The sequence below is a fragment of the Juglans microcarpa x Juglans regia genome, chromosome 5D, assembly GCF_004785595.1.
Source record: "Juglans microcarpa x Juglans regia isolate MS1-56 chromosome 5D, Jm3101_v1.0, whole genome shotgun sequence".
NCBI classification, from domain to species: Eukaryota; Viridiplantae; Streptophyta; class Magnoliopsida; order Fagales; family Juglandaceae; genus Juglans; species Juglans microcarpa x Juglans regia.
The window spans coordinates 4146316-4173923 of NC_054602.1; the positions used below are offsets into that span (position 1 = coordinate 4146316).

A 27608-nucleotide genomic window follows, 5' to 3' on the forward strand; every position below is an offset into this window, starting at 1 on the left:
TAGTAATGTACTAATTATATTTGACACAACTTGTTTGATGGATTTAGACCTAGCAGTCTAGTACTTGTAATTAGCTAGTCTTCTTTACAAATCTGAAATGAAAGGACTATGTTTTAGTATTTACAAATTTGAACATGTGTGCGGCGTTTTTCATAATCATGCATGGCATCTACCCAATTATCATCGTCTGTAATTGATGATTTTTTTTGTTGGAAATACCAAGTTGTTGGTGTGGTTTGAAAGCACCACTAAAGATGTCGCACACTACGAGAAATCCTGGAAGGAGATTTTTCACCTGCCCAAACTATAACACAATAAAACAACTTATCATGTTAATTAGCATATTGAGTTTGATTTTGCACGGTATGCTTTATCATTTTAATTAAATGTCCATACTGTGTGTAGGGAGAAGTGAGGAGATGTGAATTTTTCGTTTGGGCAGATATACTTCACTTGCTAGAGGAGAATATTCGTACAAGCGAGAATAAAGTTTGGATTATGTGGGATGACATATTGCTGCACACAGTTGTGTAATGAAAATCATTAAATTAACCTTGAAAAGATGTGTAATGAAAACAGCTTGTGCACAATGTTTGATCTCGACTTTTTTGCTATTTTAAGAGCCCTCTTAACGACATATTATAATTACAGTACATGCTCATCAAGCTATAAATTAACCCCAAAAAATGAAAATTAGACGTTCTGGGAGGTCTAGATTGGTTTTCTGAAAATGTAATGATACTGTAATGACACTGTAAATGATACTGCCATAACCATCCAAGTCAGAGATGATTCCTGGAGCAGTCATGACCCGTGGAAGCATTCTGGGAGTATGAGGAACATCCAATAGGTCTGCATATGCCAAGTCCAAGAAATTGGCACGACATGATCTTAATGCCATTAATGACAAGTGAGAATTATTTCCACCTAATCATACAGAGGAACCCTTCCTAACAGAATCTTTTCCGGCTGAGCTATCCAAAAACCTAGAGAAATAAAATGGATTACTAAAATGTACATGCGAAGTTAAATTAAAGAAACTCTTGTAGGAACACATAAAATCTCCAGCTAAACCAAATTAGTCGAACTTCATATAAAGTCGTTATATTCATCACAGTATGAATTTCAAGTATATATCGGTATATACACAAGGTACACATGGATCATGCTACCAACGCCCCTTGTCTGCATACAACACCAGAGTGCTTGTTTGGCTGCATCTTTAGCAGACATTCCCTATGACAATGCATCAACTAGAGCAGCCTCTTTCTGTACTTCGGCACCCTCCTTCACATGAGCAGCTCTGATGTTGGGTACAAGGACTACCCCGACACATACATTCGCGGAGCTCTCTCTCCCTCCACCAATATCATCAGCAGCCTGAGCCCCAAAACCCTCCTTCCTTCCACTTCAACCATGGCTTTGACGTCTTCTATTTCTCTCCGGCCTTTCTTTTCCTCCGCCACCACTGATCTGAACGTCCACGTACGGGGGATCAACAGCGTTTGCGCCTTATGATTCCGATCGTTTACCCTTATTTTCCTTTGATAATAAGAATGCTTGTTCCAGTTGGTCAATGAGATTGGGAAAGCAGAGAAATTAATATTTTTGGCAAACGACTGTACATTGTAGCATCCTTACTTAATTGAAGCGATATGTCCATTTTATATAAAGATTGAGCTTCATTTTTTATGTTTTGGGAACTTTTGCAACACATGACTGGCAATTTTAACTTCTTTAATTTTATAGATCCATCCGCTTTCCTTGATAAGCGTCGGATTTTAGGGTTAAGTCCTACTTGATCTTATCAATAAATCCTCCGGGTTAACGTTCTGTTTGGTTGAGGAGAAAATGTGGAGCAAAATAGTGGCGGAACTCAAGTTTTATTGTTTTCATTTTAAAAGTGGAAGAAGTGTGAATACGGAAATCATTTGAAGTCGATTTCTTTTCGTTAAAAACTAAAAACATGGGAAGAATCGTATTTATTAGTATTTTCTGTTTAATTTTAATCATTTTTTTAAAACTGGATCATCCAACTGAAGGTTTTGGGTGATTTGATTCAAATTCTGGTTGGTGTTTTCTCAGAGCTTAATCTCAGGGAACTTGTCGAAGAACTTTTCGCTCAATAGACCAACTTTGAAAGGAAGCCAGTTGTTGAGGAGGTCGTTCAAATTGACCTGTTCAATAGACAGAGAAATGGATGTTAGCACATCGGCTTTGATTGATGGTGTAGCAGAGTGCCTAAATGGTTTTTTCATATTGATGCTGTCTAAATATACGGAATGTTGATTCTATCAAAGTATATGGTTTTCACCTTATTTGTAGTAATTTTGTTTTGTTGCAGAAACGCAGGTGGAGCCAAGAATTTCAACCATGGTGCTGAATTTTGAGAATAAGTTTGATCCTTATGAAGCGATCAGTACACCACTTTACCAAACTGCTACTTTCAAGCAGGTGACCTGGAGAAATTCACTCTAAATTTCGTGATCTTGTTTGTTTATAGTATTTAGGAGATAGGGACATGAGTTTTATTCATCAAGAAGTTTCATGCATTATATGACTCTAATCATGCAACTTAAGTCTACTTGTAGAAAAAACATTGTGCAACTTAAGTCATTTTTTTTATTTATAAAATAAAAACCATTGGACTGGATCCTTTAGTTGTTATGCATGACTTGTGAATTATTTTGGACTATGACAGTATTCAACCTCTTGAGTAATGTTTTTGCCATTAGCACATGAAGGAAGCAAAAGCTAGGAAAGGCCTCATTTGTTTTTGCAGATGAGATAAAATGAGATGAGATAAGTTGAGATTAAAGTTAAAAAGTTAAATAAAATATTGTTAGAATATATTTTTTTAATATTATTTTTGTTTTAGAATTTGAAAAAGTTAAATTGTTTATTTTATTTTGTGTGAAAATTTGAAAAAGTTGTAATGATTAAATGAGATGAGACAAGATGAGTTGAGATGACCTGTGAAAACAAACGAGGCCTTAATTTGTTTCACTTAGGGAAAAGGATAAGTGGTGATGTCATGAAGTAGATATAGGAAGGTCATGATGACCATGGACTTGTCCAATTTGGGCTATCTCCTCAGTAATTCTACTTTGTGCACTTTTTTTTTATTGGTATCTAATGTGTGCCCTTGAAGTTGTAGTTTAGTTCATCTTGAAGGAGATCATCTTTCCCCTTGTCATTTAATTTGGTCTTTCAATAAGCTTCAATTTTTAAAGAGGGGGAGGAGAGGTTGATGTGCACAATGTTCTCAAAAGTTATTGTTGATGTCGTGTTTCGCACATCCTTGGGTCAGGCTCTAACAACTCAGGTCTTCACAGCGGGCCCTGCAAAGAGAAGAACATTTGCGGCTTTGAGAGGGCGGCCTAAAGGCTGGGGAGCCTCCGATGCCAAAGTCAATAAGTGTTACTGGAGTGTAGTAAATAAGTAAGAAAGTCTAGGGATTAGAGAGAGTTTCCTCGTACTTAGGATCAACTATTTATACTATCAGTTCGAAGAGCAGATCATGCCTGTCACCATGAGGTCCAAAGTCCTTATACTGTTCATTTTGTCAGAACCTTTAAATACAGCGTGGTTCTACGACGGTCCCATTAATGTGGCGACGGCGTGATTAATGTGATGTGTCATTCGGGCGGCAGAGCCATTAAATGAGACGTGGTTCTCAAACCTTCTCCTTTTGGTCTGCCCTTCCCTTGGTCCATTCGTGATTTCCTTGTCAGTAGATCGACGATCCTCCGCATGTCACGCCTGCCGTGTGGGCGGGCACTTGATGACTGGACATGATCTGAGGGACCTTAGATCAATGAGCCCCGACGAGTCCCATCCTCCGCTGCACCATCCCTCCCGCAGGCTATGCACAGGGAATCCTCCTAGTGGGCCGGATTTGTGACCTTTCGTCCTGGTCCGGGCTTGGTTGGGCTTGCTGGGCCTTAGGGAAAAATCCCCTTACAGTTACTTTTAATTGTTCCTCTTTTCAATCTATGTCACATTACCCATCACTCCATTGCCAATACCTTTAAGCTCTCCTTTTGTTGCTAGCCTACTACTTCTCTTTATCCAAGACCCATCATGTTGTCAAAGTTCGCTTTGATAGTTCTTAAGAATTTTGTGGATTCTTAATGCAACTATTGTCAAACCTTTCCCAAATCTTAAAGGTCTTATCCCCCCTTTGGACTAGATGGCATAAGGATTGGTCTCCAAATGGGAGAACCACGTTCGAACCCCCTACCCCATATATATATAAAGAGTAGCGCTACATGTGCTAAATGTACTACCCCTTTAACATTTGATAAAGTCATAAATTTTTTTTTAAAGATCTCATCCCTCCTCTGTTAACTAGAGATGAAGAAGTTTAAATCACTAAACATTACTGTATTCTTTTCAGATGGACTCAACAATGAGTGTTGTGTTATAATTGTATTCTCTTTTTCGTGACTTCCTTGTATCTCTAAACTAGCATGCATAGGCGACGCTCTTGTATATGTCCTGTATACTCGGGCCTTTGTCTATTTTATGCTCAATAAAATTTTGTTTATCAATAAAATAAAAGGTTAACACTCATCTATCTTCCATTATCTCATAGCGTGCTAAGTGAGCATCACCCCTATGCATTTATCAATGTTTTGTGGTGTCTTGATTGCCTAACATACTCAATATATTTGTTACTTGAATTGTGTCTTCAATACTCTGTTATGCAGCCGTCAGCAACCGAAAATGGCTCCTATGATTATACCAGGAGTGGAAATCCTACACAGGACGCTTTAGAAAGGTGATACTTTTGCTTGGTGTACAAATATAGTTGAATCAGCTTTGTCAGTCTTTAAAAAAACTATTCTGTTCTTTTCTCTGTTTCTCTCTCTCTAATGAACTTTATGTGCTGTATTCTTAGCCTCCTGGCAATGCTTGATAAAGCAGATCGAGCATTTTGCTTCACTAGTGGAATGGCTGCTTTGGCTGCTGTTTATCGTCTTGTTGGAACTGGTGCTTCTCAACATCATTAATTTATTACGTTTCGTGAAGTTAATATAAGCAGCACTCCCTTTTTTTTTTTCTTTTTTTTTTTTTTAATTTTTAAGCAACATTCCTTATGCATGCATTGGACTCTCAAAGGATTATTCAATGCTATCATATTAGCTGGACTGGTGTCCTTTAGAGTTATAGTTGCCATGCACCGTGCAGATATTGTTTATGAAAGTCCTATATGCACTGGCTTGATGGAAAAAAAAAAAAATAGCCACTCCTCTGTTGGCTGCTGAGTGCAAATTGTTTGAACTATTTGAAATTTATCATTTTATAAATTTCTAACAGTGTCATTTTAGGTGAGGAATTTTTGCTGGAGATGACCTGTATGGTGGTTCTGATCGGTTGCTGTCAAAAGTAATTCCATAAAATGGAATAGTAGTGAAGTTAGTATTTCTTTCTCTTTCTCCTTTGTTCCCCATTGACTCAACTGCATGTAATATTTAACTCTGCACTGCTTACAATATACAGGCGAGTAAATACAAGTGATTTGGATGAGGTTGCATCTGCCATTGGATGGCAAACAAAGCTTGTCTGGCAGGAGAGTCCAACCAACCCTCGGCAACAAATATCTGATATAGAGTATGATGTCTTGTTCTAAAATTGTGAAATTAGGTTATCAACTACTATATTTGGTTCATTGTTGCTGCAGCATGCTCATAAGAAATGAAGAAAAATATATATCTGGCTGTTCATCTGCTGAGATATGATGCATAATAGCTTGTGTTATGTGAAACTAAGTGTCCGTCCGGGTAATACTGCTTGAGAGGGTGGTCAAGACACTGAGGTACTGTTTGGAGGAAATAATCTTTGGATGGAGTCTTTGCTACACCGTTATGATACTGCTATTGACCCATTATGATAAGACTAGGTTATGTGAAAACTAAGTGCCTTCCGGGTAATACTGCTTGAGAGGGTGGTCAAGATACTGAGGGACTATATATGGTGGATCATCTATGGATGGAGTCTTTGCGACAGAGTTACCGCTATTGACCTGTTATGATAAGACTAAGGATGCACGATGCATTCATTCTTCCTGGCTTGAGTTTCTCCAGGCTCTTGAGGGATTTCATGTTTGTGGATTTAACCTCTAGGGGTTGGCTCAAGTGGTAAAGGCCTTGGGCTTGGGGGTATGCTCCCCCAGGTTTAAAGTTCAAATCCCCTTGGGTGCAAACAATCTCTAGGGGTCCTCTTCCCTTCCTTAAACTAGGGGTTCCTCCTATGCACTCCCCCAGTATACTTGAGTTTCGCCCCTTGAGCTCTTTAATTAAAGGTGGTATCTTTATGTATAGAAAATAGTATAATATAGATCTTATCATATTGTGGCTTGGAAGTAGCTTGAGATGGGTTAACAAGTGATACATAATGTAACAGTCTAAAAAAGACCAAGCAACATCTGAGCCCATGATCCAAACGTATCAGTCAATATTATAATTGGAGCTCCTTGATATCATTATAAATCATAAGAACATCTCTCCCAAGCGATATGGGTCCCAAATCCAATTTCTGCTTAATAACTTTGCAAGATATCTGGTTGTAAACTCATCAAGAAAATATATTGCAGAGGAACACTTTTGGGTGGAAATCATTGTTGGGTTTACTTTTTACCCATAAACTAATGTCATATGACCAACTGTGGGGTTTATTAGAAGATGGTTTTGTGAGTGTTTGTGTTTTACATTGGTGTCCCTCATAAGCATGCCCTGCTTCATGTCCCACGCAAGCATTCCTGCTGCAGTACGTGAGGCCAGAGGGTTGACAGAAGATCTGGTCAGAATATCAGTGGGGATCGAGGATGTGAATGATTTAATTGCTGATTTAGACCACGCGCTTAGAACTGGACCTCAGTAGGCGCCCGCAGTAACCTGAAACGGCTTCAAATTATTTACATACAGATAGATAATATGGTTAAAAGTGCCTAGGAATGGTCCAATTGTGGAGCGTACAATTTTGAATGGCTTGATTAGAATATATCTAATTTTTCTTCTGTGGCCCAAAGCAGGCTGTCCTTTCTTGCAAGGTCCACATCGTTCTTTCTTGGAAGGAGTTTTTGATCTTCAGTTGCTTCAAAAAATATCTTTGTCAACGTTTACAACCTCTCATTCTATGGAAAAGCATTGTTTAATTCCTCCATACGTACCACATCGACATCACATACGGCTGAAGTACCAGTATTCGACAGAGACTGCCGTAAGATCACCACCACAAATTCTCATCCTCACCAAAAGCCCATTTACGTTTATTCTTTTTAATTTTTCCCCTTCTGGGGGAGAGAGGTCTTTTCCTAGAAAACTAAACTGAAAAAGCACACAGAGTGTCGAATCTTTTATCAATACACGATAAAAAAAAAAAGTAGCATGAACTTCTACACACCAATCAATGCCTTCGAGGAGTTTAAAATCTGGTTGCTCCAGTTATAAAATGATATGTACAAACGCTTCTTTCCTTGAGATTGCTGTTAGACCTGAAGAAACAAACCGCATCGTCATAGAGAGTTGACAAGTCATTTACATTTGAGAAAATACCAATATGCTTTGAAAACATCCAAGTACCTCAAAAATATTTTCTTTTTCCTAAAAAGGCAGCAGCAGCTTACCCACTATTCACTCCCAAAGTCTTCATAGCTCAAGCCTTCTGATATAGTGTCCAACCTTCTATTGTCACCTGAAGGCCAACAAACCATTATCCGTTTCCATCTTTTCAAAATGATTCAAACATGAAATATGTGGCAACAATCTAACCTTGTTCTCCTCTTTCGCGAGAATCAAGGAAGTTTTCAGAATCTGTTCCCAGGTAGGGTGAGCGAGGGTAACTCTCCAAAATATCTGACATTTTTAGATCTATAACATCAATACTATAAATAAAATGTTTTTTATACGATTAAACTACAGAGGCACATGCACACATGTTCTACTACTAAACAAGAACCCCCATGCAACTTAATTAAAGCTACGTTAAAAAATCATGGACACAGGTAATGGCTGACTATGAATTGACATCATCGACTGAACTCGTTACCCAATCAGCTTCCACCCAGCATTTTAATTTTATGTTTTTGGCTAATTGTTGATTCCTTCAGATGATTTTATTAACCATTTAATTTTACTCCACCATAATTGGCCGAGTTCCAGCCGCCTCATTGACTGGAACAGCAATCTTGAGCCAATATAATATATATATATATATATGTATATGTGTATATATATATATATATATATATATATATATAGAGAGAGAGAGAGAGAGAGAGAGAGAGAAGACCAGAACTCTGAGAAAAGTCCTCTGTCAAGTCTGAGAGACTGAAAATTCGAGGAATCTGGAGTAGAAGTCCAAAAGAACTGGTGTCTGCATCCAGAACTGATTCAGGCAGGGGTTGTGAGTTGGACTCTACGCTGGTGAAAGAAGCAACAGATGCATCCCCAATTGTTGGACGCACTTCTGGGGCATTTCCATCTGAATCAAACATGTAAGGGGAACTGCCTGAATATCCTGTTTCTGATTTGATCATCCCCCCATTTATTCCTTGAATCATACCCACATTTAAGCTCTGTGCTGATAGCATATTTGGTGGGACATCAATCCTACTAGAATGAGAAGACATTTGAATGGCAGCATGCATACTTGGGTGCAATAGTGATCCTCCATTAGTAAATGCATTAGATAAACAGGAACCAATAGGGTGGTGGATGTTCTCTGACTTCACAGCTGGTACTGTATGCTCAGGGGCATAGCCACTTGAGTTCGTGTGCACTATCAAACAAAGTAACTATTAATTTCCAATCTGATGGAAGTTTAACAACCTACAACACTTACGTAACTTGAAACAAACTACTACCATGATCTTTCCTGGAAAACATTTTACAGGAGAGCTTACAAACACAGGCCATCCTGTAAATCCATCCCAGATTACAGAATGGAAAGTTTCAACAAATTTAACCTTGTGTTACAAGGAGAAGGCCAAATGATGTTAGCTCCCATCTGCCTCCCCGCACCCACCCCCAAAAAGAAAGGGCACATGCCCCATTACGTGAACTTGGCTTCATGTCTTTACTTACATCACATGCAATTGTCACTTTTCTCATCACCTTAACCAACAGCTTTCTGCCTGTTCTTTACAAATTATCAACTGAAAAAAAGTTGTTCAGTTTGTGCAAGTACACATCATCAATTGAAAAGCCGTAGCTTTTACTTTTGTTATCTTCTTTTCTCCTGAACAACCACTCATTAAATAAGAAAACCAGTGCAGTATTATTACCACCTTTTTAAACTCTTAATAGGATACTGTCCGGACAGGATGTTGTGGCATCTATACTGCCAACAATTAGTCCTGCTTTTGGACAAGCCATTAGCAACAGTATAAGTCTGGCATTATGAAATGTTCACCTTTGGGGGAAAAACTATTTGATTATGTTGGGAAGGGAGGCATAAATAGCACCAGAATGCTACTGCCAAACAAATATATTCATATGAAAGTGCAGCATTTTTCACTACCATAGCCAGCAATCTTCACCTTTCCCTTCACAAATTTTCAACTCAACTATTCCCTTCACAAATTTTCAACTCAACTAGAAGCCTAGCAATTCATTTGAATAGGAAGATTTGTGGACCAGTTACAAATATGATAACTTACACAACTCTATTATTATTACTAAGAAAACTTATTAAAGAGCTAAAAGTTAGGTGCAATTCTGGTACACAAGTAAACAATAGATCAACCCTACAAAAAGAAATATTGACATAGAAATTTGCAGTTAAGAAATCCTATTTCTTAATGTGCCCCATGACCTCAAAACTAGATTGATGGGAAAAGTACAATAATAAGTTACAGAGAAAATTGTACTTGTCCAAGGACAAGAAAACATATCCACCAAGGACATCAGCCTGAAATTCCAGGAAAAAGCCAAAAGGTATTTCTGGTCTTAATTTGGGGTCCGAGGTTCCAGGCAATGCATGTGTTTTGAGGTTCTTCAATGAGGCAACAAAAAGGCTTTGGATTGCACTAGAGGATAAATAAGAAAAAGAACAAGATCAACACTGCTCACAAACCGTCAACAGAAAACTGCAACATACAAAAACTAAAAGCTATGTACACTACCAAACAATAAGTACGCCCACAGAGAAAAAGGGGCATCTACAAAATATGGATTATCACAAGTACTGAATGTAACTATGGTCTTACAAGGTGAAATATGAGATCCATTAGAAGTCGCCATCGAAGCAACTCCAGTTGGGTGCATCTGACGCATTAACTGCACCTGTTGCTCAAGCAACCTGTTGAATTCAGCTATTTGGTTCTTCACCATCAATCTAAGATAATAAGCCCTGAAGAATTCTCGATTTTCTTCTTCAAGCTTCTGCCAAACTGAAAGGCAAGCAAAAATTTCATCTTTGCAAAGGGAAGGACACGACGAAAATGTATGACTCTTAACATAAGTGGTATTCAATGTTGGAAAATTGCTTTCAGATTTCTGAAATTAATTATCTGATGTTAAAAATGCATTATTTCCCCTCATTGATACATGGATCACTAGTACAACTGGTTTCTATATATAAAAGACATGAGTTGTAAGCTTCCAGAAGTACATAACTCCCGACAGAGCGCAGGCAAAAGGTTCTTTTTAGATACAACATTGTTTTCAAGTTCACAAGTCAAACTTATTTGGTAAAACTATAGCATAATTAAATGAGATATATACAGCTTGATTAATTGAGCAATGAATATGAAAGAAAGGGTTACCGAGTTCGGTAAAACCAGGCTCTATCTTTGCTTGATCCAATAGTGTTTCCACAACTTCCCTCTGGTTCATGTATAGCTGAAGGCATCGTTCTATAAGATTTTGCACCTGAAAATAGGCATATATATCCCCAAAGAAAATATCAAAATAGCTGAGTATTTTTATAACATAAATACGGACCAAAAATGATGGAAGGAACTTCTTGTATCTTACACACATAAAAGAAATAAAAGAAAAACGAAGTGAAGATTGTGTTCAAGGTACACTACTATTTTCCTCCTCCAAAGTGATAGAAGAATCTCTATCAAACTAGCTTCATCAAAATGAATTATGCAAGGCACATGCTTAAGGATGGAATTGACAAGCAAATCATCAGAATTCAAAGGAGCAATTAAAGACGAATATATATACCGATATGATTGCTTTACTACTTAAATCTTTCGGGAAATAAAAACATATAAAATCAAGAATGTTAGAATTAAAGCAGAATACTTACCAGCTGTATATCTTGCCGCGAGACCCTTCTAACGGGTCCGCTCGACATGTTTCGAGGGAGCTCCACCGTACTAAAACAACGCTCGCGTAAGAACACTACGAACAACAATAATAATAAGAAGTCCTAATGCTACAGAAAATAATCCTGTGAACTTATTGAGAGCTTATTTTGCACGCTGATGCTCCTCCACTTCAGCTTTTCGAAATCATCATCATACACACGGAATAATCATGTAACCTAATCCGTAAAGATACAAAAGAAACAAAAAAAAAACAAGAATCTCAATATCACGGACAAGATCACAACAAAATTACACGACAAAAACTAGAAAGTGACATAAATTCAAGGGTTTCATCAAGCCACCAAAACCCACAGATTTTAGAGATAAAACGATTGGAAAATACGAATTTAGATAAACGCACCAAGAAAAATAGGTACTATAAGAACAAAAACTGAGATTCTTGGAGCAATTCGGGGAATTGATCGATCTTACCGGAATCGGAGTAGATTCGATTATGTTTGAGAGAGAGAGGAATGGGAAGGTGACGAAGCACCGCTTGCCTTTTTATTTTGTTTACGGGTTTATATATGGTGGAAAGTTTTGATCAACTTTTTAGCAGTATAAAAGATGTTGCGTGGAATAGTGACACGTGTGGAGTGCGGGGTCCACAGTTAAGAGAGATCAGATCAGGTGCTTTGGCAATCATCATCGTTACCATCCGGATCCGCGATTATATTTATAATTAATAACAATAATGATAATGATTGATTCAAATTACTGGTTCGTTACGGTCAATTCTTGGTCAAATGCCTCTCTGTCAAATTTTCTAGCCAACTTATTGCGGTTGTGGCGGCTTAAGAGTAATCCTATTGTGCCCCTTTTCGGTATATTGTGTGATTTATTAAAAAAATATAAATATAAATATAAAAAATAAAGGAGAATATAGAATTTGAATAATATTTTTTTTATATTTTCAACCATCATTTTATTTTAAATATTTTTTTATTTTTTTAATAAGTCATATAACACTACGGTGATGACACATTAATGAGGAAAACCGAGTATTATAATAGGCCTCGTTTGTTTTCAGAAAATATCTCATCGTATCTCATCTTATTTCATCTAATTATTACAACTTTTTCAATTTTCAATACAAAATAAAATAAACAATTCAACTTTTTTAAATCTCAAAACAAAAATAATATTAAAAAATATATTTTAATAATATTTTATTCAACTTTTTAACTTTAATCTCAACTTATATCATCTCATCTCATCTCATATCTGAAAATAAACAAGCCCTAAGACAACATAGTAGTATTTTTATTTTTCTTAAAGTAATGTTACTCAGCCCTTTCCAGTTATATAACTCATTTTATTTTGTGGTGTCACTTGATTTATTATAAAAAATATAAATATAAACATAAAAAAATATAGAGAGGATTTAGAATTTCAATATTTTTTTTACGTTTTCTAATGTTATTTTATTTTAAATATATATTTTTTATTTTTTTAATAAGCCACATCGCACCAAACAGCGATGACACATTAATATATAGGACAAAGTGAGCCTTACAACTATATATGGAGCAACACAGTAGCAGTTTTTTTTTATTATTATTAGTAATAAATTCATATAAATATATAATATTATTTAGTATGAAAAAGCTGGCATTATAAATTAAAAAGTTCGTCCAAATATATAAAATTTATCAAAACATAGATATATAGTAACACGATTAATATACTTATACAGAAAAAATAATAATTTGGTAGGCCCCATATTCAATCTATTTTTTTTTATTTTTTTTATAAAGGGAAGGGGATTTAATCCTTAGTTTTCTTAATAAAGAATAAATGTGTTGTCAATTGATCCGGGATCTTGACCATACTCTTTCTATTTTGATAGTGAAGGAGTAGTCTGATATTCTTCATGAGCATGGTATAGTCAAGCTTTTAATTGGATTAGGGGGACTTTTCGGGTCGTTGTCTCTAATTATCTCCGTCGAAAGGCGCATGGTATGTCACTTCCACCCCTCATTCTAGTCTAGACTCTAGCTTGGTTAAGATGGCAGCTGGGTTGTTTGTTCTTCCGTCTTGCTCACTGTATATTCGACTTTTTTGGCTTGAGATCCATATTATCGTGTCCAGGCCGGCACGTTGAAATTGCTCACTGTAAATTAAAGCTTGATACTAATGCCGGTTCTTCCTTCCAGCATGTGCAAAACAACAAATTAATAAATACTAGCCATGCATACAGCTGCTTTAAATAACTTCCTTTTTGACTTCATAAAAGTAGTCTTCTACGTACATGATCGAAGCATTACTTCAATGTCAACAGCACTAGGAAACGAAAATAGCAAAAGTACGTACGTAATTTGAATAAAATAACAAGGCCCATCATGTCCCACAGTCAAATCACACCATAAATATTTAACACCATTAATGAGTTTCAAGAATACTGCAATGCTTGCTGTACTTTGGTGTTCTTGAGCTAGCCTTGAACTAATTAAACAAGTTGTGTTATTACCACGTGAAGAATCTGATCTTGAGGTAATAACAAGCAAAAAGGTGGTGAAATCTGTACAGAGTGATTTCTGATCTTGTAGTTGCACAATTAATGTGAACTTCGGATTGATCGAACGATGTGAACAGGATGTTTGGTCATATGAAGAGTCTCATGATTTATCAGGAACAAGCAAAAAGGTGGTGAAATCTCTCATCATTAACATTCAAAGGCTGCAACCCATCCATGTCAAGACAATGCTCCATGAAAATGTCGACTGGCTGAAGTACTTCTGAATGACTCCAGCAAGTACAACCCTTCTCCACCTATTAATGCTCAACGTGTAATCCTCAACCTCAAGATGTGTAACGTTCATTCTCCACCAACGAAGGCCTCTTACAATCTTCTTGTCATTGTTTTTGGAATTTAATCCATTTAATACGAGGTCATCGAAGCTAGCTAGCATCGTTCAGCATTTCAAGTTCCCCAATGCTATTTCTTCACAAAATAAACTGTAAGATTACGACCACCATTACTACTGACACAGATCAGGCCATTACAGAAGCTGATCATGTGACATCTTTCAGTTTAGGGAGAGATGATGGGCCTTGCAGGTTTTTGCGCCGAGAGATTCCAATTCATTGGCCTTTTCAAAACAATGAAATAGAACAAGAGTAGTCTAAATGGGCCATACATTGAGATTGGGTCCGTAACAAACTCTTTAGTATCAGGCCCAGTAGAAAGTGGCAACCACTCTTTTTAGGAGTCCCGTAACTGTTAAAGATTGATTTGGCCATCTTTAGTTTCTTCTTTGATCTTTCTAAGTTTGAACAGTTCCGTGTTTGGGGAACTGTTCAATGAAGAGCAGTTCGTGCAAACGTATAAAGTCCCTTGTGTGCATGCACACCAAATTAAGAGCATTTTTTACGTGTAGGCTATGTAGCTCACGTTTGAAATCAATATTGGGTTTTGAATGAGTCAACTCAGTGAGGACAAAATTCAGGAAACTTGAGCAGAGATTATGCTTTCTTGATCTCTCCGTAAACTGAAAGATATACACGAGCTTCTGGTTGAATGAGTCAATTCAATGTGGGGGACAGAATTCGGACATAAGAGACAGAGAACAGCAAAGTGCAGAATGTACCCAAATCCATTGAGAGGCGGGAAAGCTTGATGCAACAGAAAACGTGCCTAATTCCATGCCAATTGACGCATGTCTTGTTGTCTCCGCAGAAGGTAGGAATGGATGAGAGAGTTGGCTTCTTGGAGCAAAATTATGCATGACATCTAATCTGGATTGGATTTTTTAATTGAAATGGCGTTCGGCTCGTACCCAACAAAAATGCAATCAAATATATGGCACTAAAAGCTCTAAAGAACCGTAGCTTGGTTGACATAGTCCCACAGCCTCCAAAAGGGAGGTGTTGGGTTCAAAACCCCTCCCCAAATGTATAAAAAAAAAATAATAATAAAAAATAAAAAAAAAAAAAAAAAAAAAAAAAAAAAAAAACAACAACAACAACAAAACAAAACCAAACCAAAAGCTCCAAACTTCTCAAATTTTGAGATGGCGAGTTATTTTTAATCCTTTTTTTTTTTTCCTTTTAGTTTAAAATTAGCAAAACAAAATTGGAACAAAATATTTCCATGTAAAAGGTATACATGAAACAACCCTCTCTACAGTCTACACACTTCTATTGGGGTCTGTATTACCCAGCGTAAAATTTAGATTTAAAAAAACACAAATTACATATGTTCAGATCAAAGGGGAGATTATTTTCCATGATTAATTATCAGACCACAGTGGTGAGGCCATTGTATCTGGGTCTTGTTCTATCGGGAGAAAGCCCTTCTTCCAAGGCCTTCCTCTTGTTACTGTTGGAATGTTGTTGTTGCGGGAGGTGGTGGAGTTGCTGCTGCTGGTGATGTTGTTGCTGCTCTTCTTTTTCTTCTTGTGATCGAGACTCTGGCTTTCCCGATTCTTCTTTGTTTTCTTCATTCTCTTGTTTGGGATCCTTCAACTTTGTTTTCATCATATGAGGCCTAAGCCTATTCACATCTGATAGTCGAACTGGCTTCAAGAAAAATTCTTCTGCTCCTTCTTCCAAGCATCTGTTACCAATCATACACGTTAATTAGTTGAATTCAGGAATCGATTTCCAAAGATACCAACTTTCCAAATCCCAAAAAAAAGGAATCCAATTATCTTCATTTTTTCTCCTATTACCTGCTGATCCTTGAAGGCACATTCTCGGATGACATAATCACCACTGGTATGTCTCTCAGGGATGAAGACTCCTGTCAAACGAGAGCAAATCCAATAAGTTTATTGGGTTTGTATGTGCTTGCGGAAAAGTATGCACAGAGGAGTTGAAATGTATGTCTCTAAAACAGATGACATGACAAAGACCCATGAGAAAGCAAGAAATCTTTGGAATATCATGAACAGATTAGTCTGGGTGAAAAGCAGGTGGGAAAATATGCCAAGAGATTTTCTTTCAGCAAGTGCTGACACAAGGACCCAGATGGGAACTTTCAAAAGCATATAAATTTGGAATGCAGAATTTCAATTTGGAAAGTTTGGACAATGACTGGTGTTTCAAGAAAGATAAAATGATCTCAATGGGGAAGATTGAGAAAAAGGGGGGAATATTAGATGAATGAGAAAGAATACAAAACAATAGTAACAAAAAGCATACCTTGATTTTCCTGAGCAAATCATAGCCTGTCATGCCAGGCATACAGTAGTCCGTAATAATAAGATTCACTTCCACTTCCTGGAAATACACAAAAACCAAAGAAATTCAGAATCCCAGGAGTGAAGGAAACGATAGGAACGTAGCAGGAAAGGGAACCTAATACACCGAGAGAGGACTGAAACGAATCATACCTGATGATTGTTTGGGGAAACAGAAGGTGTTTCTGGGTTGCTTTCGTCATCTTCATGCAAACCCAGAAATTCTAGAGCCTTGGTACCAGAATCAACCGTAGTAACTGTCATTAAAAAAGGTGTTTGTAAGAATCGAAACCAGAAATAAAAAGCAAAACACAAACAAAGAAGCAACAATCCACGAGGACAATTATTTTTCTCAGAACTCTTGAGAAGCTGCTGTCAATGTTTGGCCACCTAGAAAGTACCTTGATATGATGAGGTCTTGAGGAGCCTCTCAATCAGCTTTCTATCTATGATGCTGTCATCAACAGCCAAAACATGAAACTGCGACTCGGTAGACATGCCCATTGCACCAATTAAAGACCCAAGATCAAAGCCAAAGCCACAGGAGCAGAAGAGAGTATTGTGGAAGCTGTTAAGAAGCAGGAGGATTTGCAGGAACTGGGAACTGTTTTGTCTCTCTGTTACTTTCTCCTTTGGTAGTCGGATTCGTGAGGAGGAGGAGGAGAAATGAAGAAGAGAGCTTTGTATTGAAATAAAGACCCACCAAAATCTACGTCCCACAAAGCAAGATCCGACCAGATTTCATCCCAAATCTTTCAAAATTGCCAACTTGATTTTGAATTACAAGTCAAGCAAGCAAAACAAGCGATTTATTAAAGAAGAAAGAAATAATAAGACAACAAATAATAAAAGAATATAGAAAGAACAAAAAAAAATCCTTGCGAGTATTTTTTAAGTTGATGGGAGGTGGGCTTTATTTATACTAAAACATAGACAGGAAAAAAAAGAACTTTTTTTTTTTGGTTGTATCAAAGCAAAAGGAGAAAGGGTTGGGGGCGAGGAAGTGAGAGAGACGTGGGGGAGGTGGGTAAGAGAAGGAGGAAGCGAGTGGGACCCAGAAAAATCCCCAATGAGATACAGGTGAGGTCAGCAGAGGTGCCTTTTTCCCTTTGGGGTGTGAAATCATGTGGCGCTTACCGTATCTTGAGCAGGTGGGCGAGACTGGTGCCATTTGCCAAAGAGAAGGCAATTTCTCTTTGATTCCCTTTTAAAGATTTGCTTCCCATGCCCATCCCCATCCCATCTCCATACCCATACTATCCATCCATCCTTCTTTCTTTAATGTAACCATTCCCCCCATCATCCATACCATACATTCATGCATCTGAACTATCTGCAAATCTGCCAATAAAATCTAACCCGGTCCATTAACCCATTGTATGCCCATCCATCTTTCATTTTATTTTAAATTTTAAGAAAATAAGGGCGGCTTCGGAAATGAGATCTATATAAAAAAAGTTCAAAATAATAATAAAATAATTTATAAATAATAATAAGATTTGAATTAAGTATTTTTTAAATTTTAAAAAATGAGAGAAAAAATTTTGAATAAAAAATATTATAAAAGTAAAATATTGTTATAATATAATTTTTATTTTAAAACTTGAAAACATTGAATTATTTTTTGTTTTTTATTTGAAAATTTTGAAAAATTATAATGATTAATTTGAAAGTATTTGTATGTTAATGATGTTTAAAAATAAAATAAAATGATATAAGATAAGATAAGAATTATTACCAAACATCCATTTATTGCCTATATATCTTTCACTTCACCAAATCTATAAATTGCATCTTTAAATGTAGGGCAGTGCTACGTCCACCGCTCCACCATTAAGCATAATTGGCCTACTTTCTTTTTTGTTATCTTTTTTTTATTATTACACTTTAAATATTTTTTAAAAAAAATAAAAAAAAAACACAATATTATTAAAAAATATTTCATTAATCATTAAGTAAAAAGAAAAATAAAAAATTTCAGCGATAATACCGAACTCTAAGAATCAATGGTGAGAGTATCATTTTCTTTAATTTTTATGGCAGTACTACAGCCGCTACTAGTTCCCGCTAGTTATTTTAGTGTGCTTTGTTTTGTTTTTTTTTTTTGTTACATGTATTTTTTAATACTTTTAAATATTTTTTTAAATCCACAGCATCATTAAAAAATATTTCCTTAATCACGAAATAAAAAACAAAAACATGTCAGCGGAAACTAGCTGGAGGACAAGCATTATCCTTAAATATAACAAATTTAGTAAAACGTAATATAAAATATGTGAAATTACCACATATCCCAAAAACTTCAACGGATGGGAAGATGTAAATTTAATTATTTATAGTATATTGTTAACATTTTCTCTCACGCGTGAGCTAGACTTCCCTTCAATGGATGATCATACATGTTAAATATTTAATTAAACAGGGTAAAATGTAGAGTCAGTGTTCAAAAGCTCAATACATGTGCTCTGATATCATGTGAAATCGTCACTTATCCCAAAATCTTAAGATGACGGAAAGATATAAATTTAATTATTTATATTATATTCTTAACAAAATACCCTCATCTTATTATCAGTATATATCATCCAAGCTATAATACTATGTAGTTCTGTTTTTTGAAAAATATTATAGTCATAAAAATATTACATAAAAATAAATCTACACATTTTCATGATTTAATATGACACGTTAAATTATAAAACTATTTTTTTATATATAAAGTAGAGATCTAACAACCACATTAAGCCAAGTTAATTTGTAAATTTATTTTTATAGAATCTCTTTATAGCTAAAATATTTATCTTATTATTATTATTTAAAATGTAATTAGATTACACTCATTTGGTGGGATCATTTTGAATGTGATTCATTATCATTTCTGCATTGTTGGCCTGCTAAAATATAACTAAAATGCTAATAAACCAAGTAAATGTTGTATTTGTAAAATAGCAAAATGGCCGAAATAATTGTTGAGAAGGTGAACGTTGAGAAGGTAGGCACCGAATGTCCTCAGGTTCCCACCAATGCTTATTATTTCCGATACAATGTCGTATTTGTTGATGGACTTGTAATTATTATATAGTATTGACAATTAATGAATTGTATTAAAGTTTTCTTTTCATCAATATAAGACTTTTAGACTGCGTTTAGATATTGAAGTGAGTTGAGTTAAGTTAAGTGGAGATAATAAAATATTATTATAATATAATTTTTTAATATTATTATTATTTTTAGATTTGAAAAAGTTGAATTGTTTATTATATTTTGTGTTAGAATTTGAAAAAATTAGAATGATGAGTTGAGACGAGTTAATCATCCAAACAAAAGGTTTAGCTTTTTTTTAAATTAATTTTCTGAACCTTTTGCTCCCTCATAATAACATAAATATATGCAGCTTGCAACTGAAACTAATAGCAAGTGCGTGCCAAGAGTTTTTCTTGCATGAACTACATTTTGAAATACTCAGTAGTCTTACATCACACATCTATAAAAATATAAAATAAAAAGATAAAATATAAATATCCATATCAGTAAGTATGTGGTGTAGATTGTATAGCTGTTGAATAGAATAACTCAATTTATTAATTTAATGCGAATTACATCTTTAAGAATGAAGTAACCCTTTTATCTTTCTAAATTTTTCCATCATGATCACTCTTTGAAAAGAAAAAAAAAAAAAGAGGGCCCTATATGCCACAGTGACGGATGATGGCTGTTTGGCTTGAAGAGGAACTTTTAAATTTTTAATTTTTCCTGTTAAACTTTAATTTAAAGCAAACTTCTTCTAGATTGAAATTATTAGATTCGAAGTGTTGTGATTTATATTGCATGTGATGTAATTAAGAAAGCAAAACGAAACCGATATTGACTTTAATTCACTTCAGGTTTCACCACTACTATATACATATATTTGTTTTTTTCCGACAAATGCCAATATTATATTGATGTTAAAGAGCCATTACTGTGGGCGGACATGAATCATCGCAACAAACAGAAACCAAAAAAAATATTTGTCTATTTTTTCTTCTTTTTAATACATGTTAAAATTCAAAGTACATGATTTCTGAATAAAATAATAAGGTGAACAATGATTATAAAGTCAGTGAACAATGATTATAAAGTCAGTTTGGATAGTGAAATTGTTTTGTCTCATCTTATCACATCTTATCATTATAATTTTTTTAAATTTTTACATAAAATATAATAAATAATTTAACTTTTACAAATATCAAAATAATAATAATATTAAAAATTAATATTATAATAATATTTATTTTAACTTTTAACTTTTATTTTAATTCATCTCATCTTAACTCACTATCAAAACGGTATCTAATTATACGGCAACGAAAACCGAAAAATATAAGTGATCTAATGCAAGACACTCTAAAAATTAAGTAATGTTAAATACAATTTTAGAATGTATAATTCGTATCTTTATTTTATAAAAAAAGTGTAATCTATCATTAAAAATATAAATTTCTAATGTAAATTTACATTAATCTTTTTTGTTTTAAGAGAAAACAGACTGCGTTTGGATGTTGAGTTGAATTCAATTCTTTATGAATAGCAGTAAGTTGAGTAGTGGAATGAATTATGTGGGATCCATCTAAATTAAGTTTAAAGTGTGTTTGGATATTAATACGAATTTAGTACTTTTTATAGAAAGTTGAAAAATGTTACAGGTCCTACCTATAAGAAAGTTTTGAATTGAGATGAGTTTAATAATTTGAAAATTGAGTATTTAGATATTAAATTCAGTTTAAAATTAGACTGAATTCAAATAAATCTTGCAACAAAACCCAGCCATAACTGATTTTAAGATTATAAATATTGCATATATAATTTGTGGAGACAACGCGGTTTGACCGCAAAATTAGATCTAAACGGTGAAATGGTTTTAGGTAAAAGAGAAATAATTTGTACAAATCTCAAATAGATAAGTTTTATATAAACTTTTATAAAAAAGTGAATTTCATTTTAAAAAAGTATAAAAAAAACTATTATTTATTAGGGAGATCTATTATTTTATAAAAAATTTGTATAAAATTTATCTATTTGAGATTTGTATCTAATATTACTCTAAATAAAATAAACTGGCGGACACATAATTCGTCGGTTCCGTCATGTTCATCATTCCGGCCGTAGCTGTGCAGGGACCATTACTTTTCCCCATCACCTTTTGGTAAAAGATTGTCCTGCGTTATTATTATTTTTATTTTTCTGAAAAAAAAAAAAAAAAAAGGTTGGGCAAATTTTCCAAAAAAAACTTGTTAAATTTGACTTGCTGTTCAAACAACGGGTAGGAAAAGTCTGATAAACTGAAGATTGATGGACAAAGTTTAACTAAACCCAGATACGAATTCGATTCTTTTTTTGTCTTTTAATGGTGTGAAGTTTCTTCGCAAGAATCATCAAAACTCAAAAGGGTCAAGCTGAAAATTGACCCTCTAGAAGTATAATGCCAAACACATTAATATTGTTTTCGTGTGCATGCGTCTCCAATGTCAAATATCCTTAATCATGAGCAGATCTTCATAATCGTCTCTCATATCTTGTAATATATCTACTAATGGATGCATTTAAATTATAAGAAGATAGACTCGTACACACGAAATGAAGAAAACGTACCACATGCGGGGTTTGATAAAGTGACGACGCACATTTAAGTGGGCCAATATTGCCTAAATCTTCAATGTTTTTCTCTTTTTCTTTCCCCCTCGATCGGGTTGCCATGACCCCACTGAAATAATTAAATTAAATAAAACAGATATATATATATATATATTTTTTTTTTAACAGAATCGTGTTTCAACGATTTCTCTTACACAAGTCATTCAAATTATTACGAGAAACTTCATAAAATATAAGTATGGATCACGTGAATGAGTAAATAATAGTTAATATATAACATTTTTTAAATTTAAAATATGAAAGTCTTGCATATATTTAAAAAAAAAAAGAAAAAAAATAGAGATTTGTTAAAGAGAATAAATTCATTAATTTTTTATGATAAAATCTATTTTTTAAAATTGTACAAAAATTATATATTTAAAACAAAAATAGGAAAAAATAAAAAGAAAGAGGGCCCGGTTCTAGGAGTGTATCAGCACATTGTCCACCATTTTAACATGACTAGTCTAGTTGTTCGTCTATCAGTCCCTGACACACTAATAATACATGGTACAACCTGTCACACATAATCCACACAATTGCTCAGATTATGTAAGATTATTTTGCGGGACCATGTAAGCCCAATATTGCAACTTATGATGGTTGATGGATAATGCTTAGCCCCCATCAAAGCTTTACTGTATTTTATTATTATTATTTTCACATCACATTTTTGCTACATGTACAGCCCCATTAATACTGTTATTAATCCGAAGTTTTATTGACTGATCGAGCTGCATGCCCCATTGATTAAGTACGTACGCTAGCTGTCACACTTTTTATGTAATTTTTTTTTTTTTTTTCGTGTGTCGATCTCATGTTGCATAAAGTTCAATCTAATGCTCGTTATGTGGACCGATCTTAATTAATAAACTAAACAGCTTTTTTGGCGCAGACGTCCCGAAATTGTTCGAGTGGATAATCTTAAAATTAGCTTTCAATTCAGCAGTACCATAGTAAGATACAATCAAAATTCAAAAGCTTTGCATGTTGATATAAAATTAATTAATTATCTATTATTCGGCTAAAACAATTTAAAATTTGCAATGAATGTGACATGCACAGTACCAAGGCTGCTGCAAGTTGTTGGGTGAAGGGATGGATCATAATATATAGGAAAGTTAAAATGGATGGATTGGATGGACAGCTTTATAGGCAAATTGTTCCAGCATGATCAATCATGGACAACGTTATATCACCTTGCAATATATAGTTAAGAGATTCTAACTGTACTCCAGACGTTGTCCACTTAATAGGAAGTACCTTTACATGTTCCCCTCTCACGTTTCATCATATCCTGATCTTGCACTTATGTTATATCCTTCTCGGGATCTTATCGTTTTTTCTTTCATTAATTCTTATTGTTTTTTTTTCTTCTTCTTAAAAATTAATTTGTATTCTTTTTAAACGTTAATTCTTCTTCTAGGGTTGGCTAAGTGGTAAAAATTTTAGATTTGGTGATATGCTCCCTCCAAATCAAATGTTTAAAATCCCTTGAATGTAAATAATTTTTATGGATCATCGGATTAAAAGATTTTTTTCTTGAATATTCGATGTGTACTTGTGAAAAACTTCTCATAACCGAGAGCCTATGCACTCCCATAATTAATTGGGATGTTATTCCGACACTTGGTATCAATAAAAAAATAAAAAAAAAAACCATTTTTTGAGATTTTAAACCTAATGTCATCCATTCCTGCCATTTTATGACCTAAGCCAATGTCGTTTACATCCATCCATTTTAGTGTACGTAGTCGTCGTAGGTTACCCAAATTACATGTACAACAAGCTGCTACCTAGGAAGCACCTAGAAGGTTTTTTTTTTTTTTTTTTTTTTTTTTTTTTTTTTTTTTTTTTTCTTTTGCGTATTATGTACGTGCGATTTTCTCTTACAGTCTTATTGGCAATGCACGAATACTCCAAATTATAAGCAAGAAAGTAGAAGGCAATTTCTTAAAGGAATCGATGGTTATCATTTTAAAAAATACTTTAATTATAAAGTGACTTTATAAAAATAAATTTATAAACTGATTTGATGTAATATGTTTTATTGTAAATTTATTTTTATTATAAATTAAATAGATATAAAGTATTATATATATGAAATCAAATTAGTTTATAAATTTATTTTTATAGGAAGTATATGTTATTGTAATCCTTGTCTACAGATGCTAGCATGTCGGTCCAGGTGTTTTTTTTTTTTTCTTTTTTTTTTTTTTCTTGGATATCTATTGCTTAATTTCTTTAGAATTTTCGTATCAGAAAAGAGTGCTGTCACAAACTAGAAAAAGACTTATCTTTTTTTTGGAAGATGATTGGCTTTAGCATTGCTCACAGGATCCAATGGCAGATCAATCACCGAGAATACTAAAAAGTAAAAAAGGAACAAAAGGGCAGGATATGTACATAGTGGCCGATGGGTTTGCAATAATAACGAAATGGGAAGAAGGTTAGGGAAAAGTTGAAAGGGGCATATATATATATAAATATATATATATATATATATATTTCGTCATCACATGGCTTGTCATATGGAAATTTGAGAGGTAGGATAATACTGATTAGCATTAATGGGCTTTTCGCATGCTGCGCGCATATATAGTATGGTCCCTGATCTCTCGACCTCGATACCCCTCCCCCCGCGGGGTCTTGGCTTTTAATTTTTTACTACTTCATGGTCCCCCGACGTCCCTGGTCTTCATGTTCTCTCTCTATTTTGTTTCCGATCAAGCTACCCCTCTTTGATTTGATTTTAGATACCCACGTACATTATATTACAAATTAAGTGGGAAGTACTCACCATCATTATCATTTTTATTTTTATTTTTATTTTTTTACTATTTTGTCTTTGATAATAGTTGTATATAATATATATCAAAACACTTTTTTTTTATTCACCTTAAAGATTAATATTTGGAACGTTAAGGTACTGCTGATAATGATCGGTACTTGAACTGAGTTTGGGATGATAAAATTTGAAACGTTAGTATGTTTAGATGTTAAATTGAGTTGAGTTGAGTTTAGATGATAAAGATTACGTTTAGATGTTAAATTGAGTTGAGTTGAGATGATAAAATATTATTAAAATATTATTTTTTAATATTATTATTATTTTAATATTTGAAAAAATTGAATTATTTATTATATTTTGTGTTGAAATTTAAAAAAATTATAATAATAAATTGAATTGAGTTTGAGATCAAACTAAATTAAGGTACCCGGCCTACTTCAATGGAGACTGGCCAACTAGGGGATTATCCGGCTTCCAATAATAAATAAATAAATAAATAATAATCCATCTCTAATAAATAATCAACAAGATGACAAACTTGACGGCCTACTGCTCAAGAACTTTTAACATCATGTGACTAGATATGGTGGATCATGTACTCATAATTATTGGATGATCGAACAATTTGTGTACATGAACGAGATGTGCATGCCAGGTTAACAAAACCTATCTCTATATATTCAAAATAAACCCTATTCTCATGATGATCAGACAAAGACACATGATCTTTATCTCTTGAACAGATAGATCAACTGCATTAAACTGATATATTAGCGGCCACATGAACAATCATGCTGCCGGGAAAGGGAAAGAAATAAGAAAATTAAGCAAACTGAGAATTAACGGAGAAGCCAGGTTAGACCTAATATTGTTTGTTACTGATCGATCGAGCAGGTGCAACCAATTATATTATGGTTTTTAATGGCGGAATGAGTCAGCTTATTTGCCTGATGCAATGAACCCACCAGAGAGGATATAATTAATTTTAAGAGATATGGTTGTACTTTGAGATCATATATATGCTTTTGGAATCTACACAATAATTAATTTAAAAGATTTGATCAAGTTTTATAATATTGCAGTACTCCTAAAACCAGATCAATCGATCTTGGGTGGTTATCATGGAGAAATCATGCACAGTACTCTTTAGTCTTTAAGTAACGAGATCTATAAATAATATTCGTTTGAGCCGAAACAACCCCGCTATCTTACCAAGTAGGGAAATAAGCAATATAATATGTGTACGTACCCTAACTTGCAAGAAAAGCATAAATTAAGAATCATTTGAAATTTATACCATGATATGGTTTTATGAGTTTTAGTAATAAACAACTTTTTATATACTATAGATGTAAAGAAATTATACAAAAGCAAATTGATCGTAAACTGATATTATTTCATCTGATACATTATATCTATTTTATAATAAAAATAATTTCATAATCATAATCTAATGTACCATATCAAGTCATATCAATTTGTAGACTTATTTTTGTAAAAATACTTTGTAGCTAAAATATTTTTCTTAAAATAACGAGTAGAACTGTAGAAGTGGTGGGTCTTTTTCATGGTACATGATCAATAGTGTTATTATCTAGATTTTTTGGAGCTTTTGTTTTATACTTTGTGCTCTACAATTAATATCAAAGCCAAATGCGGTCCTGATACAGTGATCGATAATTGGGACCAATGAAAAAAATTCAACTCCATATTTAATTTTAATTTGACTTTTTTGCTGCGAAAAAACGAAATTATATATCAAACTGAGTCTTGATTATAAATTTAAAACCGAATATGTCCTATCAAAAAGATTATGGAAGAAAGAATCTTTATCTATTCAACTGCTCCCCACAAGTAGCCTTCTTAAGAGAAGCACTTGTACTTCTGTTTAAATAAAGTAAGATGTTCCTATAAAAAATAAAAATAAAGTAGAATGTTGATTTTGAGATTATACTACTTGGAGGAAAATGCCGCCATACATGATTTATGATTTAGTGTCATCTTTGATGAACTATTAAATGTATAATGCACAGAAAAAATGTATAAAATACACAAAAGGAAAGTGAAATAGAATAATTCATTGTACAAACCACAATACTCCTTTTGCCGATGTTGTCAACTTTATAAAACAATGCATACTTTTAACAAAAAAAAAAAAAAGTGGTAAAAAGGTTACTGTTTTGGGATTAGAGTTGATCATCCAATTATTTTGCTTAAGCTCTAAAGTTCATGGTAAAACGAGCACAAAATCTACATTTTTCGAGGTCTCGATCCGTTGAGGCACCGTGGACTGTGAATGTGAATCACCACTTCACAGTTCTTCAAGAAACTTTTTTTTTTTCTTTTTTAAACAAGTTCTTCAAGAAACTTAAAAGTATCTTTTAAAATAATTTTTCTGAGATAAATATTTTTCTAAAAAATTATTTTTATGAGTTTTACAAATCATTTCATCTAATCTCATTTAATTATTATAATTTTTTAAAATTCTTATACAAAATACAACAAACAATTTAACTTTTTCAAAATTTAAAATAAAATATATATTAAGAATTTATATTTTATTCAATTTTCATCTCATCTTATTTGTATAAACAATAAATTTAAATAATAAGTAATGTTAGATATAAATCTCAAA

General features: G+C 33.8%; 3 protein-coding genes and 1 long non-coding RNA gene across 5 annotated transcripts; 2 read left to right on the plus strand and 2 right to left on the minus strand.

Moving 5' to 3' along the window:
- The first annotated feature begins 1279 nt into the window (after nt 1-1279).
- LOC121265150 (cystathionine beta-lyase, chloroplastic) lies at nt 1280-5400 on the plus strand. The gene is made up of 6 exons (XM_041168648.1): nt 1280-1485; nt 2086-2248; nt 2345-2454; nt 4713-4783; nt 4904-4995; nt 5334-5400. Exons 1-6 carry the CDS (start codon nt 1294-1296, stop codon nt 5393-5395), a joined length of 690 nt encoding a protein of 229 aa, XP_041024582.1. The 5' UTR covers nt 1280-1293; the 3' UTR covers nt 5396-5400.
- Nucleotides 5401-6720: 1320 nt separating this feature from the next.
- LOC121265152 lies at nt 6721-24533 on the plus strand. The gene is made up of 3 exons (XR_005940622.1): nt 6721-6961; nt 11238-11240; nt 24520-24533. It is a non-coding gene; the product is annotated as an uncharacterized LOC121265152 (long non-coding RNA).
- LOC121265148 lies at nt 7253-11873 on the minus strand. 2 transcript variants are annotated; one of them, XM_041168647.1, is made up of 8 exons: nt 11759-11873; nt 11266-11502; nt 10772-10877; nt 10214-10396; nt 8296-8784; nt 7776-7859; nt 7631-7698; nt 7253-7498 (listed from the first exon to the last, which is right to left on the minus strand). In XM_041168647.1, the coding sequence occupies exons 2-7, from the start codon at nt 11311-11313 to the stop codon at nt 7634-7636; spliced, it is 975 nt and encodes a 324-aa protein (XP_041024581.1). In that variant the 5' UTR covers nt 11314-11502; nt 11759-11873; the 3' UTR covers nt 7253-7498; nt 7631-7633. The 2 variants fall into 2 exon arrangements, with proteins under 2 accessions (XP_041024581.1, XP_041024579.1); XM_041168645.1 differs by having other exon boundaries at nt 7587-7698.
- LOC121265151 (two-component response regulator ARR9) lies at nt 15402-17461 on the minus strand. Its single transcript, XM_041168649.1, has 5 exons — nt 16911-17461; nt 16663-16766; nt 16472-16549; nt 16000-16070; nt 15402-15884 (listed from the first exon to the last, which is right to left on the minus strand). Exons 1-5 carry the CDS (start codon nt 17011-17013, stop codon nt 15566-15568), a joined length of 675 nt encoding a protein of 224 aa, XP_041024583.1. The 5' UTR covers nt 17014-17461; the 3' UTR covers nt 15402-15565.
- Nucleotides 24534-27608: the final 3075 nt, after the last annotated feature.

Bases quoted from the DNA above. Each gene is read 5' to 3' on its own strand.
- LOC121265148 (XM_041168647.1), bottom strand. From the start codon at position 11,313: ATGTCGAGCGGACCCGTTAGAAGGGTCTCGCGGCAAGATATACAGCTG. The intron at 8,785-10,213 runs GTAAGACCATAG...TTTGTTTGATAG, and splicing joins TGGATCTCATATTTCACCTT to TGCACACGAACTCAAGTGGC. The intron at 7,860-8,295 runs GTCTTCTCTCTC...TAAAAATGTCAG, and splicing joins GGACTTTTCTCAGAGTTCTG to ATATTTTGGAGAGTTACCCT.
- LOC121265151 (XM_041168649.1), bottom strand. From the start codon at position 17,013: ATGGGCATGTCTACCGAGTCGCAGTTTCATGTTTTGGCTGTTGATGAC. The intron at 16,767-16,910 runs GTACTTTCTAGG...TTTTAATGACAG, and splicing joins CAAGACCTCATCATATCAAG to TTACTACGGTTGATTCTGGT. The intron at 15,885-15,999 runs GTAATAGGAGAA...GATTGGTAACAG, and splicing joins GTGCCTTCAAGGATCAGCAG to ATGCTTGGAAGAAGGAGCAG.
- LOC121265150 (XM_041168648.1), top strand. From the start codon at position 1,294: ATGAGCAGCTCTGATGTTGGGTACAAGGACTACCCCGACACATACATT. The intron at 1,486-2,085 runs GTACGGGGGATC...GTGTTTTCTCAG, and splicing joins CCACTGATCTGAACGTCCAC to AGCTTAATCTCAGGGAACTT. The intron at 4,784-4,903 runs GTGATACTTTTG...CTGTATTCTTAG, and splicing joins ACACAGGACGCTTTAGAAAG to CCTCCTGGCAATGCTTGATA.